Source organism: Lacerta agilis, chromosome 2 (genome assembly GCF_009819535.1).
Source record: "Lacerta agilis isolate rLacAgi1 chromosome 2, rLacAgi1.pri, whole genome shotgun sequence".
Lineage (NCBI taxonomy): Eukaryota > Metazoa > Chordata > Lepidosauria > Squamata > Lacertidae > Lacerta > Lacerta agilis.
In genome coordinates this window covers 67182300-67202030 of record NC_046313.1, presented here as the reverse complement: position 1 = coordinate 67202030, position 19731 = coordinate 67182300, and the positions used below count along the sequence as shown (strand labels likewise).

Below are 19731 nucleotides of genomic sequence, written 5' to 3'. Positions count from 1 at the left end.
GTGTGCAGACAGTATTCCACTATTTTCCCACTATGGGCTCATCCACACTTCCGCTTGTCCCGTGCCTAGAAAGCACAGATCCGAGCGGTTTTTCATTTGCCCTTCTCCTTTCCCAGGGAAAACTTATTCTTCAATGCTAAATTGGATCAGACAGCAATCCAGAGAAAGCCTGAAGTGCTCTTTGCTCCGATTGAGTGCTAAAGAGCAGTTTTCCCCCAGGGGAAACAGTGAGACAAGAGGAAGTGTGGGTAAGCCCATGTCTGCTACCCACAATATTTTGATGTTGTTTTTAATTTCAGTTCATATTGATAAATTTTAGTGTTATATATTAGCGCCGTGTTTTGTTCCTGCTTCCCTGGTATTCGTCCTAGCAGGAGATTAGATTTGCAATTGTGGAACTGTACTATTCACATGTTTTGCAATGCCCACTGTGCCACAGACAAATAGAATCGCTCACAGCCTTTAAAAAAATCCCACCAGTTCCATCAGTTAAGCTGCAGAACCCTAAAAAATAATGAGGATTTTTTTTCATGCTTAGTAACACACCATGCGGTGCTATATTTTTCTTGTTAAGAATGTGACACTTCTTTGTTGACAAAGGTGGCTTCAGGCAATAATATCATTCTAGGTTTTTGGACTTCTTGAAACTGAAACAATTCTGGCATCATAAGAGTACAGTGAGCTGTGACCTTTAGAGTGAGTGAAGTTTACCTGAAAGCTTAGTGGTTAGAAATGTAATTTCAACCCCTTGCAGAATACAAAGGGCACGTGATTATCAAAGTCCTTTCCAGCTTAGCTGCTGTTTTCCTTGAGCTTATTACCTGGAAGTTATAGATACACAAAGGAACTCAAACAAATAAACTCACCTATGCTTCCTTTGTGTCTGGCACATTCGGCACCTGTTTTTGCAAGCTGCTCAAATTAGCTCTGTGTCTGTGTTATAACATCTGTGTTATAATATCTTGCAGTTATGCAGCGTTGTGTTTCCTCTGCTGTTGTAGCCCAACCTTTACCAACTGAGGCTTTGGATTACAACTCCCATCGGCCCAGCCAGCACAGGAGATCCCTCATCTAATGATACCACGTGTTTACAAGGCTAATTCCTGGCATTGGGTCTCAGTCCTACTGAGCTCTGATTCACTCCCACCCTAGTTGTAACTGAGAGGAAGAATGCCTTGTGCTCTTGTGCTGGGCAGATGAGGTATTAGAGATGCCGCAAGGAAATAAAGAATAAGATGGTAGCTTTCCTGACTTTGAAAAGCGTTACTCACTTCACGATTGGGGTGAGGGTCCTTGAAGCATCTGCTGGTGCTCAAATGGCTACATGGAATGCTTTCTTTATGTAGAATCCTTTGAAGTGGCAATTTCAGTTGACAACATGATTTAGGAACACAAATCAAACTCCAAGCTCTGTTTGAGCCATGCTGAGAGACGCTCCAATCAGGCCCTACAGCTGTGTGTAAAGGGATCAGTGGAGTTCATTCACACAAAATGACCATGGAGAGTCATATAATGCGTGGCTATCTCTGGGGCAAAAATGTTACTGAATTATGATGTCTCTTTCTGTAGGGATCAACACTGTGAAAATTCCTTTGGCATATCAGCTTTATCTTCACTGTGTTCACTTTCAGAGGACAGAGTCCATCTAATAATAATAATAATAATAATAATAATAATAATAATACCTTTATTGACATTGTACAACCTGTGTACAATGAAATTAAATGAGCCTCCCCCCCAAACACTCAATCTCTTATTGAACAACACACCACCTTGCAAGTCAATTTCGCTATTTTATGTTCCGTTCAACAGCCTGACAACATAACAACATTAACAACAGCAGCAGCATATTTTAGGGGATGACATCTGCAGTGGAGTAGGAAGGTCAGGTGGTACCGGGTGCGGAAAAGTTCTTGTCACCCCACCTCCATTGATCCCCCCCCCCCGCAAAAATTGTTTTACGTTATTTCATATTTTCTTAAAAAGGAATAAAAGAGCAAGAAACATTCTCAGGGATGACTCACACCCTGGCCAGCACCTTTTAAAGAACAGTTTCTACCCATGGGCCGTGAGGCTGCTGAATGAAAGACAGCAACATTGCAGCTGACGTTTGGGGTTGGTGGTAGTATGACAGCATACAGAGTGTGACAAGGACTTAGAGATTGGGGGGGTCGTTTAATCTCACTGTAAACATGTGATACAGTGACAATAAAGTATTTCTAGTTCTATTATTTCTATTTCTATTATTTCTATTTCTATTAATAACAAGTAATAATAATAATAATAATAATAATAATAAACTTTAATTTATATCCCGCCCTACCCAGCTGAAGTCGGGCTCAGGGTGGCTAACATCAGATACATAACATTGGTATAAAATCAAACAATAATTAAATTACCTACTAAAAACATCTCAAAATCAAATTAAAGTCTAATTAGATGGCTTTCCACAGGGTTAGGGTTGGGAACAGTAAGTGCTCCACTGAACTGAAATTTCAGCCTTCATGACATAGGAAAACAGCTATTTTGGTGGAGGAGGGTCAAGATATTAACCGATACGCATGAAATTTCATATATAGCTATATAATCCCTAGTACTGTATAGTAAGATAAGACCTTTGGAGCAGGCATTTTTTTAAAAAAAAGTTTTATATGAGCCACCCTAGTAGGGCAGTAATTGTTCCTTGATCATTTGTCACCCCCTCTATTATGGAACCTGGGGCGGACCGCCCCCTATGCCCCCCTTGCTACGCCCCTGGACATCTGTTTGTACCAGCTGTAGAGGTGTGAATGCTCCACAAGTTCTACATGCTTCATATATATATTCCTCTTTAAAATCATCAGTAAAGAGTTGCACAGAGTTGAATCAGGCAGTGCATAGTAAAATAAATGTGGAATTTATGGGATCCTGGTTATCGTACCTGTGGAGATAACCAAAGGTGGATCTAGGGGAGCGCGACCAGTTTGGTCATACTGGGCACAGAGATTCTGGAGTGCCGCAGCAGGAGCCACAACTATGAAGTTCAACAGAAGGCAAGAGATGGAGGGGGCACCAGATTTCGGCGTCTCACAGGGCGCCACTGAAATTTGAAACGCCAAGATCCGCCACTGAGATAACAAGCTGTGCAACAGTTTTGTGGAAGACATTTTAGACTGCAGCATTTTCCAGTTATTGTTAGGTGGTTTGAACCTGTTCCTAATGCTCCGGAAATAATATGAGAATGGCAAAAGAAGTCTAGATTGCTCCAAACCTATTAAGAGCATGACTCAGCCCATAATTGCTCTTCCTGCTGCTTTCCTTGTACGGAAGAACCACACAATGGCACTTTTAGGTCAAAATAACTGTCCCACAGGCCCTCAGAGTGCTCAGCTCACTTCCCTGCAGATTCATTCTGTGTTAGAGAGAGAGAGAGAGAGATTCATTGTATGTCCATTTCCTGGCACTCGTGTGAGCTTTGCACAACTTTCTGTTTCATACATTACTGTGCATGTGCTCTCTTTCGTGGCTTTGAGGTTTGTTGCTCAAGTAAAAGCAGACCAAAACTAAGACTTCTCCCAACTATCTTAGTTTGCTGCCATGCACTACACGTGTTGTCTCAGTGACAGCCCAAATCTGCCTGAATATCTCCCACAACATAAATCCATGCTATAAGAAAAACATTAGCAAATGTCTTTAATAGTTCTGCTTTTTTTCTGTTCTCTTAATACGTGGCTGGAAGTGCATGTTGGCATCTGTCCTCCAAGCCAATTAAAACGGTGGCATTCTCAGGACCCTGCTATGAGTCCCAGACCTGTGCTTGGGACATACGCCTGAGGTTTCTTCACCTACCCCACCCCTTCCCCAGCCACAGTCTTGCCAAACCAACTTTCCACAAACCATCACTGTTGGAACAGACTGACTGACTCAGGCTGTGGTGAAATGGTGATGAAGATTTCCTCTCCACTGCCTTCCTCTCAGAAGGTAGGAAGGAAGCACGTGGAGAAGAGTGCAAGCTCATTTTTATTACTTCATTCATCTTCCTCTTGCAGTGCTAACTTGTTAAAGAACAGCGGCGATGGAAATTTTTGTCTTCACGGGACGTGGCAGCATAGTGGCTGTTCGTTTGATTTGGCAGCTGGGTGGCATCTTGAGCCCTAGCAGTCCTCAAGGATGGGTGTGTCAAAGCACCATAGAACAACAGAAGCTTGACTCTGTATCAGTAGCAGCCTTGTGGTTGCTGTGCAGCACAGATAACTTATATCTATGTAAAGTCAATACATGGAAGGGAAATTGGCTTCACAGTCTGCTGCCATGAACCCTTCCACACATTCACTGCAGAGAGTAGAAGTTTGAGCAGGGATTTCCGTCACATTCCCATGACTGCTTGGCACATGCTCTTTAATGTCTTTTTATTAGAGAATGTTTTACTCCAAATCAATACACGGCACATATAATTCCTGAGCAATTCGGGCGCATGTAGAAGAGGTTCTAGTGGGGAAACAGTAGGAAGTAACCTAGAATAAGGCATGGAAGACCTTACTGGGATTGAGGAGTGGCAAGTTTGGTTAAAGGGAGATTTTGCTTTGTGTGGGGCTGGTGAGGCCAGTGATCTTACACTGATGGCAGCTTCTAGCCATGGGTCCTTGGCCACCGGAGTGCTTCTCGGAGACTCAGGTCCTCTCGGAGTGGCCTCTGCAGTGGTTGCAAGTGTATCTGCCTTTTTCTAATGTGCAAGGTGTGTGAGAATGGCACATGTAACAGTTCCTGGGTATTTAAAGTACAAATAAAACAGTACATTTTAGCTAAGTAGGGGGTAATATGCAACAGGAAGATACAGCAAATAAATATTTTCTGTGCTTTGCATTGGTGGTTCCCAGAGAGATAATTTCCTACTCAAAAAGAGAGAGGAGGGTTGTTGTTGTTGTTGTTGTTTGTTTGTTTGTTTGTTTTTATTGAAGATTTTCTTGATTTACAAAAGTGTGTGCAATGTCTCTCTCGTATTTTTTTCCATGTAACATTTTTACAAATCAGTTTGGGTTGTTGAGACATTAGGGAGAGAAGGGGGAAAGAGGTAGGTGGGATGGGGGGGTGAGGTGGGATGACGATGTTTCTATTTTCCTTAATATATGTTTGTTTTAAAGCATTATCAAACTGTCACTTAGAAATTTTGGCTCAACACTAGCTTGCTTGCACATCAGCTGCAAACTGTCATCAGAACTAACACCCGTGGCTAAGACCAGCTTTTAAAGAAAGCTTTCTTGAACTAGTTTTTATTTTTTATTTTTTGTAGCCACAAATTTTCTTTTGGCTGTTTAAAATGTTGTCTTATAGCTGCTTTTGTTGTTAACATTTTAATATTGACTGTTTTAATATTTTATGTTGTAAATCACCTTGAGAAATTTTGACAGAAAGGCAAGATGTAAGTGACTTAAAGAAACAAATAAATGGGAAGTTTTCACAGTGAAGGAAAGCAAACCATGGGATTCTCCCCACCCCAAGATCTATACTGTACTGGGATTGATGCTGTTTAGATTGTTTATAAATAATCAGGTGTTGAGAATGAAAAATGAGACAGCCAAGTATTCGACTGTAAAAGACCTGCAACCTGAGGACTGGGGGGACTTTCTCCTGACTCATGTTTGCTACTTTTTCCATTCAGGAGAAGCAAGCACAAACCTGCATGAACACTTCTTTTAATATTTTTGAACTGATTAGAGGGAGAGAGATTTCTGGGTCATACTTTGATTTATAGGTCTCGCCCAGTCAATTCTTACTCAGTGACTGATAGCAGGAGAAAATGGAAAAGTTTGCAAGGTGGGTGTACAATGCATCAAGGAAATTCCCACAGAAAGACAGGTGAGGCCCTGAGTCAGCAGAGCACTGAAAAACTAATTAAAAGGCTACATGACCAGCTGTAACTGGTTTAAGTGCTATAGCTTCCCCACAAGGGACCCTGGGAGCTGTAGTGGAGTGTGTGTTGATGTGGAATTACCCCTAGCCAAGAATGCTGATTACCTCTGAGAAATTCGTCCATCCATCCATTCATTCATTTATATAGCGGTTTTCACAAAGCACTTCATCCTATAATTATACCCCAAGGCTGTCTTGTTTCAAATTTAGGATTATTCACACAGTGTGGTGTGATTTTCAAAAGGTAGTTGTTGCCTCAGGGTGACTTAACCCTCATACCATGAGGTCAATTGCTGGAGTAAGGAATATTTTAAGAATTTCCTCAAATTACCATTTCCATCACATGAATGTCTGTTGTGTAATTGTTTTTATGTGAATAGTCCCCTGGGAGACATTTTGCCTTTTCTTTGGTTTTCCCCAAACCCAGCTGCATTTCAAGTGTAAAAATAAACAAATCCTGATGTGCAGGAAGAAAGCACCCTTTTATTTTCACTCTCTCTCTCTCTCTCTCTCTCTCTGAACATTTATTACATATTGATATTTCCTGAAGATGAAGGATCTTTCTGTAAAATCAAGGGAAGCCAACAGAATTTTATGGGCCTGGTATACTAAATGGGATGTGCGGGTGGCGGGTTGAGATTTCACATTTTTTGCGAAACCTTCATTTCAAGGGAATTACCTCAGAGTAAAACATACAAAAGCCAGCCAGTTATGCTTTGTTCTGTGAAGGTAACATACTTGGGACATGAATGAAATAATGTAGACATGAGAAAAATGCTTAAACAAACATACCAGAGTTTCCTCCTCTATCCCTGTTTAGGGAGGTTTTTTATGTTTTATGTTTTATCACTTATTTTATTATTATTAATATTCTGGTGGGAGCCACCCAGAGTGGCTGGGGAAACCCAGCCAGATGGACAGGGTATAAATTTTATTATTATTATTATTATTATTATTATTATTATTATTATTATTATTATTCAGCTTCCCCTCCTGCTCTGGGATGACTCCGCACCTGAGTCCCAAATGGGGGTAGTCAACATCCCTTCCTCTGGTTGCTTGGCAACAGTGATTAAGTATCCTTCACAATGGCGTTGCCTGCAAGTGCCAAAGCATTAGAGTAGCCTTCGTGTTTTGTAACTTTCTTTAGACATGTCATAAAATCGTGTCCAATAGATTTACTCTTTTTTAAAGAGAAAGATAAGAGGGGGACCTAGTACATGTGCACCTCCTGTAGCCCCCTGTTGGTGGCCTTGTGCCCACTTGCATATTGGGTCTTTAGCCCGCTTCAGACATTACCTATTTATCTACTTGCACTGGTGTGCTTTCGAACTGCTAGGTTGGCAGGATCTGAGACAGAGCAACGGGAGCTCACTCCGTCACAGGGATTCTAACCTTCCAGTCGGCAAGCCCAAGAGGCTCAGTGGTTTAGACCATAGTGCCACCCATGTCCCTACAATGGTGGCCTTGTGTCCATCTGCATATTGGGTCTGTAGCCCACTTCAGATATTACTGGAAACCATGTTTCCCTGCAGTTTAACTGAGCTGTGGTGAGCCCTGGGCTCACATTATCTCTCCTCCCAAGAAGGAGATTGGAACCTTCTGCTTCTGATTTTAAACAAACGATGGTTCCTCAAACTCAGGAGCTTATTAAAACTAGGGTGGCTGGGAACAAGCCAGGATCTTTATTTGGTTTCTGATTTTAGCTTGTTCTGAAACTTCAGTTTAAAAACAGAAATGGTTAAACTTTTGCAGACAGAAGTCCATACCCACCCACCCTTGACAAACACTGCAGGGGCTGTATCCCAGAAATGGGTGTGGCCAAAACTATGTGTGGCCACCCAGCACGCCGGCACTCACATGCACACTACACACATCACAAGCTTAACACAAGTCAACAGTGTGATGCGGCAGCAAAAAAACCTTCATGCTATTTTGGCTGCTTCAACAGAAGTGGTGTCCCAATCAAAGGAAGTACGTAGTAGTGTCGTTCTATTCTGCCTTGGTCAGACCACACCTGGAGTGCTGTGTCCACTTCTGCACGACAAGCAGGAATGTGTGCAGAGGAGGGCAACCAAGATGATCAAGGGTCTGGAAACCAAGCCTTATGAATAACAGTTGAGGGAATTGGAATAGAGGAGACTGAGAGGAGATATGATAGCCATCTTCAAATGTCTAAAGGCTTGCCACATGGAGGATGGAGCTAGCTTGTATTCTCCTGCCCTGGAGGCTAGGACCCAAACCAGTGGATTTAAGTTACAAGAAAGGAGATTCCGACTAAACATCAGGAAAATCTTTATGACATTAAGAGCTGCTTGACAGTGGAACAGACTCCCACAAGAGGTGATGGACTCTCCTACCTTGGTGGTTTTTAAGCAGATGTTGGACTACAGTCAGTCATGCATGAGCTAGTTGAAATTCCTGCATTGCAGGAGGTTGGACTAGCCAGGGGTCAGCAAACATTTTCAGCAGGGGGCCAGTTCACTGCCCCTCAGACCTTGTGGGGGACCAGACTATATTTTTTTGGGGGGGGGGGAATGAACAAATTCCTATGCCCCACAAATAACCCAGAGATGCATTTTAAATAAAAGGACACATTCTACTCATGTAAAAACATGCTGATTCCCGGACCATCCGCAGGCCAGATTTAGAAGGCGATTGGACCAGATCTGGCCCCTGGGCCTTAGTTTGCCTACCCATGGACTAGACCCTTGAAATCACTTCCAACTCTACAATTCTATGGGTCTGTGACCCAGGAGAAACATTTTCAGTTGAACTATGCAGATCAGCTGATGAGGGGGGGTTGATCAGCTGATGAGGGGGGAGGACCCTTATCAGATAATTGAGTTAATGAGTGAGGAGGAGGAATTTGCGCCCCCGTAATGGCATTGGGTTGCCAGGGAGTTGAAACTATGAAGCCATGATGGGAATAAACATTGCCCTATTCCCAAGACATCACATTGACTTTCTGAAGTGCCCAGGAGGCACTGCATCTCTGCCCTGTCCATTGCCATGATGGGAATGAAAATCATTCTGTCACCACTGGTGCTCTGCAGACTGTTTTCCCCCAGCAGTAGCATCCTTGCCAACAAATTCAGTAAATGAGCTGACAGGCCACCAGGGAAGATTTGATGCGCTGATTAGGCTTGTAGGACTGTGGTTTAAATAGGGCTGCCATACATCTGGATTTTCCCGGACGTTGCCGGGATTTCAAAGGCGGAATTGATATCTGGGGGGAATTTCCGAAAGGCGGCACTTTGTCCTGGATCTTAGGCAAGTCAATCAAAAAAATCGCTTTTGGGGGGCGTTTTTGTAAAATAAAAAATAAAAAAATAAAGCTCAATAACTTTGGGGTTTGTCTAAGAACAGCTCAATAACCCTATGACAATCCTAGGTTTTAAAGAACCCATAGTTCTCTGAGATTGATTGTTATCAGGATCTGTGGTTTGCTCAAAACCAGAAGCAGATGGCTTATTCCTGAAGCAGGAAACTATGGCTTCCTCTTAAATCTGAACTGTGCTTTGATGGGGTGTTATTGCAAGTTCCCCCCCCCCTTTTCTTTTTTAAAAATGCCTATGTGTGTGCTTGATTATTGTGAATTCAGTTAAGCCTAATCTCTTGTCTTTTTCTCTGAAGAATGACTGACGCTTTCCTCTTTTCCGTAAATTGTCATTTGGCTGCTTATATTGCCCTTTGCTTTGTGTCTCATTAATCTGATCTTGAACAAACTCCAGATGTCTCTTCCATTTCATAAGAGTGCCTTGCATAATTTTTTGTGTCCTTAAGGCTTGCTTTGTTTACAGTAATTGGTCAACTTCTTCTGCAGCATCTGCTCTTGCTCCTTATAGCTCTAAGGGCTTTGACTGTGACTGTCTACTCTGTCTACTCTGAAAACATTTGGTTGCTTGTGTGCTAGGAATGGCTGGTGTTAATCCAGGACCAAGTGAGAAGACTCTGATTTCCTTGTGAGCTGAGCTTCATATATTGGAGGAGAATGTCCCTAGGGCACAATAAGTAGCAGGATAGCATGTGCCGCTGCAATCAAGCAGGGAGAAGCAATGCACCAGGAATGTATTGTGTACGGCTGAATGTTGTGTCCTTAACTTCGGACTATTTGGTTTAAAATGCAGACTCTGATTGGTTCAGTTATATAGTCACATCTAACAGACACATGGCTTAGGTTGCAGGACTATGGGTGAAATATGGTATGGTAGTATGGGCCGTTGGAACATTGGAGGACTGAGGAGAAGCTTCTAACACCTTTTCTCCCTTAGCACTTCCTGCTTCTGCTGCCAGAGCCAGAAGCTGTGAGAGGCCCAGTGAGAAAGGTCTGGCTGGCAGGGACCTCATATCCAGCTCCTTTGACTGCCATTTATGGGCTGGGATTGGGGGGGAAACACACAAATACTGTACATTTTGTGATTATGCACATAACAACTCAATTTTTAATATATTAGAAGCTGCCTAAAAAAACTCAGTTAGTGGGTGTGTTATCAATACTACTATATTAATAACAATAACAATAACAACAATAATTTTATTATTTATATGCTGCCCACCTGACTGGGTTGCCCCAGCCACTCTGGGCAGCTCCCAACAAAAAATAGTAAAAACATAATACAATATCACACACTAAAAAACTTCCCTGAACAGGGCTGCCTTCCTATGTCTTTTAAAAATCACATAGCTGTTTATCTGTTTGACATTCCTAAATAAACAAACAAAACAGGAGTGGGTACAATAGAGGAAGAATGCAGAATACTGTATATTTATTGCCGGGGTATCAAATAAAGAGGCAGCTGGACTTTCTAGCATGTAAACAAACCAGGATTTCTAGTCTCATAAGGCTCCAGCAGAGGGCAAGGGTGAACTTGGATAAGCTGTTGTCTTACATTTCTTCGCTTTGGCAGGCTGATAGAGAGGGAATAGACTAGATAATTGGTATTTAACCTTCCTGTTCAGTGTCAGGGCCCAGCAAAGTCGGAAGCAAACAGCGTGATCCAGACCTTCCATTGGCCAGGTTACAGAGCAGGCAGGCAATGATCCAAAGGCCCAGAGACAGATGATGTGGTCTAAGGTGGGCTGTATGCCTGGTTTGTTTGTTTGTTTGTTTGTTTGAGGATTTACGCCCTGCCCATCAATAAAACCCCCAAATTTCAGAGCAGGATGATGAGGCAAGTAGAGACAAGGCAGGGGTCTACTTAGTACCTTCTGTCATCAAAAAGTTGCTCAGCCTCCAACAGTTGTATAGGTTCAGCCAAGCTTTTATTGAAACTTCAAGTCACTTGTTATGGTTGGCGCGACAAAGCATTAGCTTTGGCCATTATGGGGGTTGCACTGCTGTACAACAGAGGCCAGACTAGGAAGCTCCCTCTGGTGACCTGGTGGTGCAGGGATGCCAAAGTCCCCAGTTTGAGACTCCTGGCATGTTTCACTTAGCATCTGAAACAGCACCTGTTCTCTGTCATGCCAGGTAAATTTCTCAGCCCCACTGGTGGACACCAGCTGCTGGAAGAAGCCCACCTTCATCTCTACAAATTACTACAGGGTGGACCTCTTCAATGGACGTATGGCTGGAGTGCTGCTGACCTCCATCTTTGTAACTGTAATAGGTGAGGTGACTGTGGCTCATCTAGGCACATCAGAAGGACGTGTTCTGCAGGTCAGTTAAGAGCTGCAGCTCTGCTTTTTATATCTATTAATATGCGTTTATAATATGGTGAACCTCTGTGCTATCATCTGCTGCGAGTGTTTAAATATCTCTTTAAATACCACCATGTATTTAAATGGCTTCTTGTGGTACTTTGAAAGCTGTAAAGCTGAAAGCCAATCCATTAACATTTAGGAAATGTTACCACGTTTCCACTGTCAACTTAAGCTAATTTTATTTTATTCTCTTCTTATTCTTTCTACAAGAAACCCTTTCCCTAGTTCTAGCTCTTTGAGGGAACTAGGGATAACAAACAAGGGGTTTCTCAGCATGCTCACAAAATTATAATTCCCAATGTTTCTTGTAGGAAGTGTCAACAGCTAAACTTCTCAAGGATTTATTATAATTGAAATTGCTATTAGGAATTACTCTTGGGGTTGTTGGAGAGTCGACCTGCAGAATATCAGGAATTCTGAGCATGAATCCCGGGTGCCCAAATCTATTCATACATCTATTTCAGCATCTCATAGCACTTAGCAGTGTGCAGAGATGTTCATTAAAATGTGGAGTTACTCTCCTGCTTGTAATTCGCAGCCCCAGCAGACAGATGTGTTTGCTTAGTGTTGTCCCTGCTCCACTAAAAACAGCTGCTGAGGGTGTGTAAGCTTTTGTGTGTGTTTGTTCCTAGGTGGTGCTTCCATCCAATGTCTACACAAATGTATTGGCCAACTTCTCCTTGGGGGAGACATTGCCAGTGCTGCGAGAAGTCAGCAAGCTGAATGACTCTTTGCTGTTTGTCACAGGAAAAAAGGTAAGAGTTGTGAGGCTCTGAAGCTCAACTGTGCATGGAGGTTGAGATTTCAAAGGAAGCATTACTTATTTGCTTGTTTCTGGGTGGGAGGAGGGTTATTCTACAGGTGCTTTGATTTTACATCTGGAGAGAATGCTGAGGTTGCTCTGATCTCTTCATCCATCATCTCAGACCCAAAGTACATGTTCAGGAAAACTGAGTGGCAGAGGCATTCTTACACCAGTTTAGAGTGCACATAGAGTGCACATGTTTTGATAGCACCCCACATAAAAACCTGCCTGGCTGCAGAAAATGCATACATCAGGGATAAGAGTTCTAGCCTAGTCACAGAATAATAGGATTGTAGAGTTGGAAGGGGCCCCAAGGGTCATCTCCTCCCTGTCTTGGTAGCTTTCCACAGGCAGAAAATTTGTGAGGCAGAAGACCATTCAATCTACCTCTGGCATTCTGAGGAGATACAGTCCTCCAGGACTGATGGACCCTTAGTATGATCCTTTTTGGAAAGAACTATCTTCTTAAGCTATGTCAGAGTAGCAGATGTCTCCCCCTTCAAGATCACAAAGGCTTATTTGAGCTACTTTTTCACCTTATTATTTTATTAGCATTTCCTTGACTCTTCCAGCCCTTTAAATTTTCATTTCTTTCTACAGAAATCCTTTGAACTTGCTGTCTCTAGCCAGTCATTTATCTCTCCTAGGATGTTTGAACTTTAATTGAAAAATGGGTGCTTCTAAGTCACCATTTCATTGGGCCTCACTTTTTTCTTCTGAAAGCTCTAGGGCTGCCTACCTAACCTTTTTTGGTCTCAGACTTAGTGGCTTCATCAAATGGCAAAGAGTCAGTCCCACTGGATTTCAGCAAGGTTTTTGGCATTTTCTGCTGCCAACTCATTCTAGCTTTACTGGGGGAGAAGAAAAATATTCTGGTCAGGCATCTGTAAAACAGAGCTCAGAACTTGATGACAGCGCCTTGCTGAGACCAGGAATATTATGAGCCCACCTGCTTTGTCTGTCTGATGTCTTGATGTCTTGATACAAGCTACAAGCACCGAGTGTGGCAGATCCACAAGTGGGGGCTGTTCTGAGGGTAGATTGCATTCACATTTTAATTGGTTTTTTCCTGTTGTGGACCACCCTGGGAATATGGTTAAAGGACAGTATAAAAATACTTATAAGTAAATTGATTTTTTTGGGTGAGCAAAGTACATGCTGTTTGAAAGATGTGCTGTTGGAAAGACCATCAGTCCCCTTGACAAATGAACATAGAAAGCTACCTTACAGTAAGTCAGATCATTGGTTCATCCTGCTCAGGCTTGTCCAACACCAAGCATGGGGGAGTTAAGTGCCGCCACCCCTGTCAATCACCTGACATCAACATGATGCCAAAGGACCCATTTTTACTTTGCAGTGTAGCTTGAGTTCAAGCTGTGCTGCACAGGAAGATCCCAGTGGATCCAAGCCAGCCTTGAAGTCACTGCCATTTAGCTGTTTGGTAGTGACGTCAATCCCTGCTTGGATTGGCTGCACCCAGGAGTTTCCAATACTTTGTAGCGAAGCTGATCCAAGTGGGGCTTGGATTCTTTGATACAAACCCATTTTCCAGTGAACACTTGGGTGTGCATTTTAAGGCTCCTTTGGAGACATATCTTTTCCTGCCCCACACCTGACTGTCATACATGATATCAGGTGTGGGGCAGTGGGTGGGTGGTCAGCCTGCTGGGGGAAATGATCTCACAGTGGGTTGGAGGTTCAGTGCTGCTGACCTGCATTGCCTGGCAGTGGCTATCCAGGGTTTCAAGCAGGGGTCTCTCCCAGTCTCACCTGGAGATGTTGAGGATTGAAGCAGGGACCTTCTGCATGCAAAGTTGAGCTCCACCCATCCTCTTTGGCAACTGTCCATCTTGCAGGTGTCCCAGGTGAAAATAAGTGGTCCAGGCTGTCGCCATTTCCTGACATGCTTCCGCTGCCTGAAGGCGGAGAGTTTTATGGAGTGTGGCTGGTGTGGAAATGCATGCACCCGTCGGGAAGACTGCAAGGGAGAGTGGAACCAAAAAAGCTGCTCTCCCGTCCTCACTGATGTACGCAAGTATCTTCTTATGTATGAGATTGCCTAATGGTACATTGACATGCTGGCTTATGCACACTGCAGCTATGCTCACGGAGCTATTTGGTGCTTTGGGGCTACTTTAGTTCTCTCCCCCACCCCCCTACCCTTTGTTAAATGTCTGGCTTTTTTATATTTCTGTTTGTGAAATGTGTTTGTCATAAAGCCTAAAGTACTCTGGGCATCTTGGGACCCATAATGCCTGCATTTCCCGAGACATGCATCACCTGCATTTTGCATTAGTTATTATGTTTTCCACGGGGTGTATTTTTTCTTTCTGTCTTAACCTCTTGCTTTGTATGTTCTTCCAAATAGAGCACTTAAGACCACTGGCTCAACTTCTCGAGTAGAGCCATGGGGGGTGGGGGACAAAAAAAACCCCAAAAACCCACACCCTTCCTCTCTCTTTTACTCTGTGAGAACCTTTTCTTCTTTCCTAAAAGGGTGACTTCAGCATGGCATCATTGAACACTGTGTTCTCCTGCGTTTTGCCTATAGTGAGGGCAGTGTTGTTGTTGTTTCCCAAACAGAAAATTAGAAAACCCACAAGCCTAGCACAAACACCTATATCAATATTATGCATTCACATCCTTCATATCTTTTGGAACGACTCACTGCATTTGATGTACACAAGGAACAGTCATGTGGGGACAAAGGTGGTCCGATGAGTTTCCAGCTATAGTGCAAAGCCCTTCCTGGTGCTCTGGTATTGACCTTCCCCCTTTGTCTCAAGCAGGTTGGGGCTGGTGCGCATGAAACAGCCAGTATATGGAGACCACATACATTTGCTCCTCTTACAGCAGGGCTGGGGGAAAGCTTTTTCAGGCCAAAGGCCACATTCCCAGCTGGGCAACCTTCTGTAGGTGTCATGCAAAAAGTGGGCAAAGCAAGAAATGTAAACGTAGCCACTGTATGGCTGTTATCAGAGCTCAAGGGCACATTCCAGACAAGCATAAATGCTCAGGGAGGATATGACTAGGACTAGTGAGAGGTGTGGATGGGAGAAGGAGGCGTGGCTGAGGACTAGATAAACAGAAGGAGGTGTGGCTGAGGACTAGATAAAGAGAGTTGCCCTTGACCCCTGGGCCTGAGGTTCCCTAGCTCTGGTCAGAGAGGCTGCCTAGACACACACTCCAGGTGTGCAGTGGCTCCTCTGGGAATGGGGTCATCTTCACACCACTGCCGGCATCTGAAAAGTCTCCTTGATACCAATAAAGAGTCTATGCATGTTCATGGTTTGCTGCTGTGGCTGATTAAGACTGTCTCTTTGTGGCTTTTAATGTGGATGTGCACTGCAATTCCTATATTCCGTTAAGGTGAGTTAATATTTAGCAGAGCAAACCGTTCTGAGGTAAACGCTTAACCATTAACATTTAGTCACCTGTCGTCACAGGGAGTCATTAGGTCAAATTACTTTGGCTTCAAAAAGAGGCAGAGGAACAGCTTGATAAGGGAATAAATTTAAACTTCTGCTTCACTCTTTATCCATTTTTTAAACTAGATAAATAACATATAAAAATATTATTAAAGAAGCACACTTAGAGTTGTTTAAATGTTTTGCCATTTGCATATTTTGCTCCCTGTATTAAATTTTAGGCAAATGCTGTGATATCATGTTTATACTGATTTTGAATATGGGCGACACATTCAGATCTAAGCTCACCCTTGAAGCAAACTGGGTGGCCTTCATCAAGTCACTTTTTCTTGGCCTCAAGAGAAAAATAAGTTTGTTGTGAGCATAAAGCAAGGGAGTATTAAATGTTCATGCTCAAATGCTTGCTGCTATTCACCCTTGTTCAAGGTCTGGTTGGTGACTTCATCGCACCATTAGTTTAGCCCTGACCAAGACAGCCTTGATCCTAGACAGTTTTTGAAACCTCATGTTAACTAATTGCAGATAATTGGGATATCTGCCAATTTGTGTTCCCCATATGGACTGTGTGCACCTTTTACTGCACGCAGCTGAACTTTCCTGCACTTGGTCCGAGCAACAGCTTATCCTAATAATTCATTCAACATCTTTCCTTCAAATAGAAGTGAATCATAACCTAAGGCTTTTTGCAGCAGTTAGGGAAGGGCCTGGAGAAAAAAATTCCCATTCCCATGTAAGTTCTCTTTGTGTCAGAGTACCAGTATGTCTGAAGCATTGCCTGGTGCCAATAACTGGGTCTTATTGGTGTTTGGAACTTGAGCAGCAGACAGGTATATCTACGGACTATTTGAATCTTGCTGGTGACTGTGTAAGTAAAGCTTTGTGTATCATCTGCTTTCACAGTTCCACCCCAGAAATGCACCACTACAAGGCAGCACTAAGGTGACACTCTGTGGCTCAGGCTTTCGTTCAGGTTCATATTTCACTGGCATTGATGCCTCACCTTCAACCCTTGGTGACTACAAGGTTACAGTGGGACGGAAGAATTGCACCATACTGTTTGAAGAGAGCCTAGAAAACAGGTAACATGTGAAATTTAAAAAACACGAAGCCTGCAAACACTAATTTCCCCCTTCCTTCTTTCCTGTTCACTTTCTCAGCCCTCCATCTACACAGACTAGCATTCTGTAAATGTGCCTTATGCATGTAAGAAAGGTATGCAGAGAGGAATTCTTGGTGGCTGTTTTTCTTTGGAGATTCACCACAATCTAAGCCTGAGCATCTTCTGGAAGACTTGTTAGGCCTGTGTGCCTGGGCTACCTTTGCAGGGTGAAGGCAGGTTGGATAGGTCAGTAGAAGCATGGAGACTTCCCATGGTGTTATAATTATATATAAACTCTGTTTTAAATTTGGAGAAGTTAAGGGCCATGTTCAACCGTCTGGTCCCACTAGTGGAAGTCTGCAAAAGGGGGAGGAGAGGAGAGAGCATGCCATCAGGCAAGCAGAAATGCTTCAGCTGGTGGAGCAGTCTGCTTAGCACTATGTTGAATTATACCCTATATTTGGGGGTTGAAAGCTAACCTGAGCCTTCAATATAAGCAGGCAGCCTATAATGTACAAAGTTAAGCAATATTCCCTCTCGTCCAGGAGTTTTACATTCCAGGTTGGAGTTCAAGATTGATGGCAATTCCTTTGTGCATGCTTGCCCCATGGTCCCTCTGAAGAACTATCTCCCTTTGGTGTTGTTCTTCAGTGCTTCACACCAGGAGCATACTGAATGATGCGTACATTAAGCGCTTGTCCTTTGCTTAGAAAGCACGGGACTGAGGGGTTTCACCCTTGTCCTGTGCTTTCTAGGCACAGGTCTGAGCAGTTTTCCATTTACCCCACTGCTTTCCCTGCGAAAACCCAGCACTGAATGGGAGCAAACGCCAATCTGCAGAAAACCCGATTGACGTTTGTTCCAATTCAGCGCTAAAGAGCAGGTTTTCCTAGCAGAAAGAGGAAGGACAAGTGGAAGTCTGGATGAGCCCTTAATCTCAGAAGTCTTGGCTGACAATGGCACAGTGCTCTGTTCAGTCTCCACATGGTATGTGTGAGGCCAGATGGGCAGAGTGAGGCCACAGCTGATAAGCTGTCTGGGGAAAACTGGTGGAAAAGTGCTCCCTTCTCTTGATTTGGACTCTGTGTTTTCACAGTCTGCTGGTGTTTTGCTAAGGGACATTAAGCCAGCAGTGGTCTAATGTTTTCTTCAGCTTCTGGTATCTTCCTGAAGGAAAATGGGGCCAGCCAAGAGACAAGTTCAGGAAGACATAGGGCTCTGTCGGGGTGCGGTGTAGGTTATGTGGGAGCCTTAGTGAACAGACTCTCTTTCTCTTTTCACCTCAAGAGTGTTTGTACCACTCAGCTTAAATGAATTTTTGTGTGGTTTGTTGTTCTTTCCTCACAACTCCCTGAGCACCATTAGAGGGGAATTATGATATGAATAAAACATTGGTTCTGGTTTAGAATTTTCTTTTCCAGAGCTCTCAAGATAAAAGTGCATAAAAGTACTGTGGAGTTTAGAATATATGTGGCATCCAACAATATCAGTAGAATCCTGAAATTCTTTTTTGGGGGGGGCATTTTCTAGTCTTCATGGTTGCAGAGGTCCTGCCAGTTCTGTGAGGGTAGCAGTTCAGTCATTGGGTAGTTGGCCCTTTTACTTAGCACAGTGCTATCCATTTGGCTAAATCCATCTCTCTCTCCTTCTCATTTAATCAATGTATTCATAGACTAGATGCAAGATGTGGGGCTTATGGTTAGAATATGAATTTCTCTAGAGTTCCTTCTGGTACTCCTTTCTGCCTGTGTGAGGCCCTCAGATGATGTCATAGCAGCCTTACACTTACATGTTGAAATCAGGAGAGGAGACATTTCTGTGTGTCACAGTTTAGACATTGGCAGCTTTCCCGGAGCGGAAATGAAACAGCCGTTTCTACTGTTCCCTATTAGTACAAATAGAGTTTCACCTCCATGGCCTGTGCTGGAGTCAGTCATTCCAGTGAGCTTTGATCTGCATTAAGCAAAAAACTAAAACTAAAACCAACAACTGAGCATTGTCTGGCAGCATTTTCTTTGAAAAAGACTGAATGTAGGTGAGAGGGCAGGTCATATTTGGGTAAGGAAATGCCCCTTAAAAACTGTTTAGAGTGAGAAACAGAGGTATATAGGAAGACATGACAGGAGTCACAGTTGTTACGTCTTGCTCTCACCCGATCCATTTTTCACATCTGATTCTGGACTTGCAAATGAAATAGGTGAATTGAATTCTTCCATTCCACAAATGATCAAGTATTTCCAAGCTGGAGCCCTTGCTTGACCCAAGCTGATCCATCACCACAATCCCTACTGAGGATGATGGTATGCCCTCTGTGAAGGAGGCAGTTGATGGAGTTATAACTGCATGCTGGAGCCCAGGCATTGTGTATTTACAGAAGCTGACTCCCTGAGTTCACTCTGCAATATGCAGGTGTGCATTCAAAGAATATTGCCACAATAATATATAATATATGTATGGACAGTATTCAACTAACTTTTACTCAGAGTGAACCTCTTGAAATGGATGGACCAAAGTCAGCACACCATTTTTTGCCTAATTACATCACGGGAATTAGGGTGTGCATTAGATTTGATGGCTCATTTATATTCGCCAGCAAATACTTCTTTGGTGTCAAGGTTTTGAAAATTGAGGCACACATTAGATTCGATGGTACATTAGATTCATGTAAATACGGTATATTCCAAAAAACCATGGAATAAGCAAACATAAAACCTAAATTTCTATATTTTTCTGAAGGCCCTCATCTATTAACAAGAATAAAAAGGACTTCTCCTATCCTACCCCATTAAAAGAGAAGCATTAAA

General features: G+C 43.1%; 1 protein-coding gene across 3 annotated transcripts in view; it reads left to right on the top strand.

Annotated features, from left to right (window-relative positions):
- MST1R (macrophage stimulating 1 receptor) overlaps positions 1–19731 on the top strand; it is a 55095-nt gene that overhangs the window by 16180 nt on the left and 19184 nt on the right. For all 3 annotated transcript variants that reach the window (XM_033140573.1, XM_033140571.1, XM_033140572.1), the window contains exons 3-6: positions 11363–11551; positions 12228–12350; positions 14257–14427; positions 16729–16907. In XM_033140573.1, coding sequence (XP_032996464.1) covers positions 11363–11551; positions 12228–12350; positions 14257–14427; positions 16729–16907 — 662 coding nt within the window. The remainder of the gene's footprint in view (positions 1–11362; positions 11552–12227; positions 12351–14256; positions 14428–16728; positions 16908–19731) is intronic.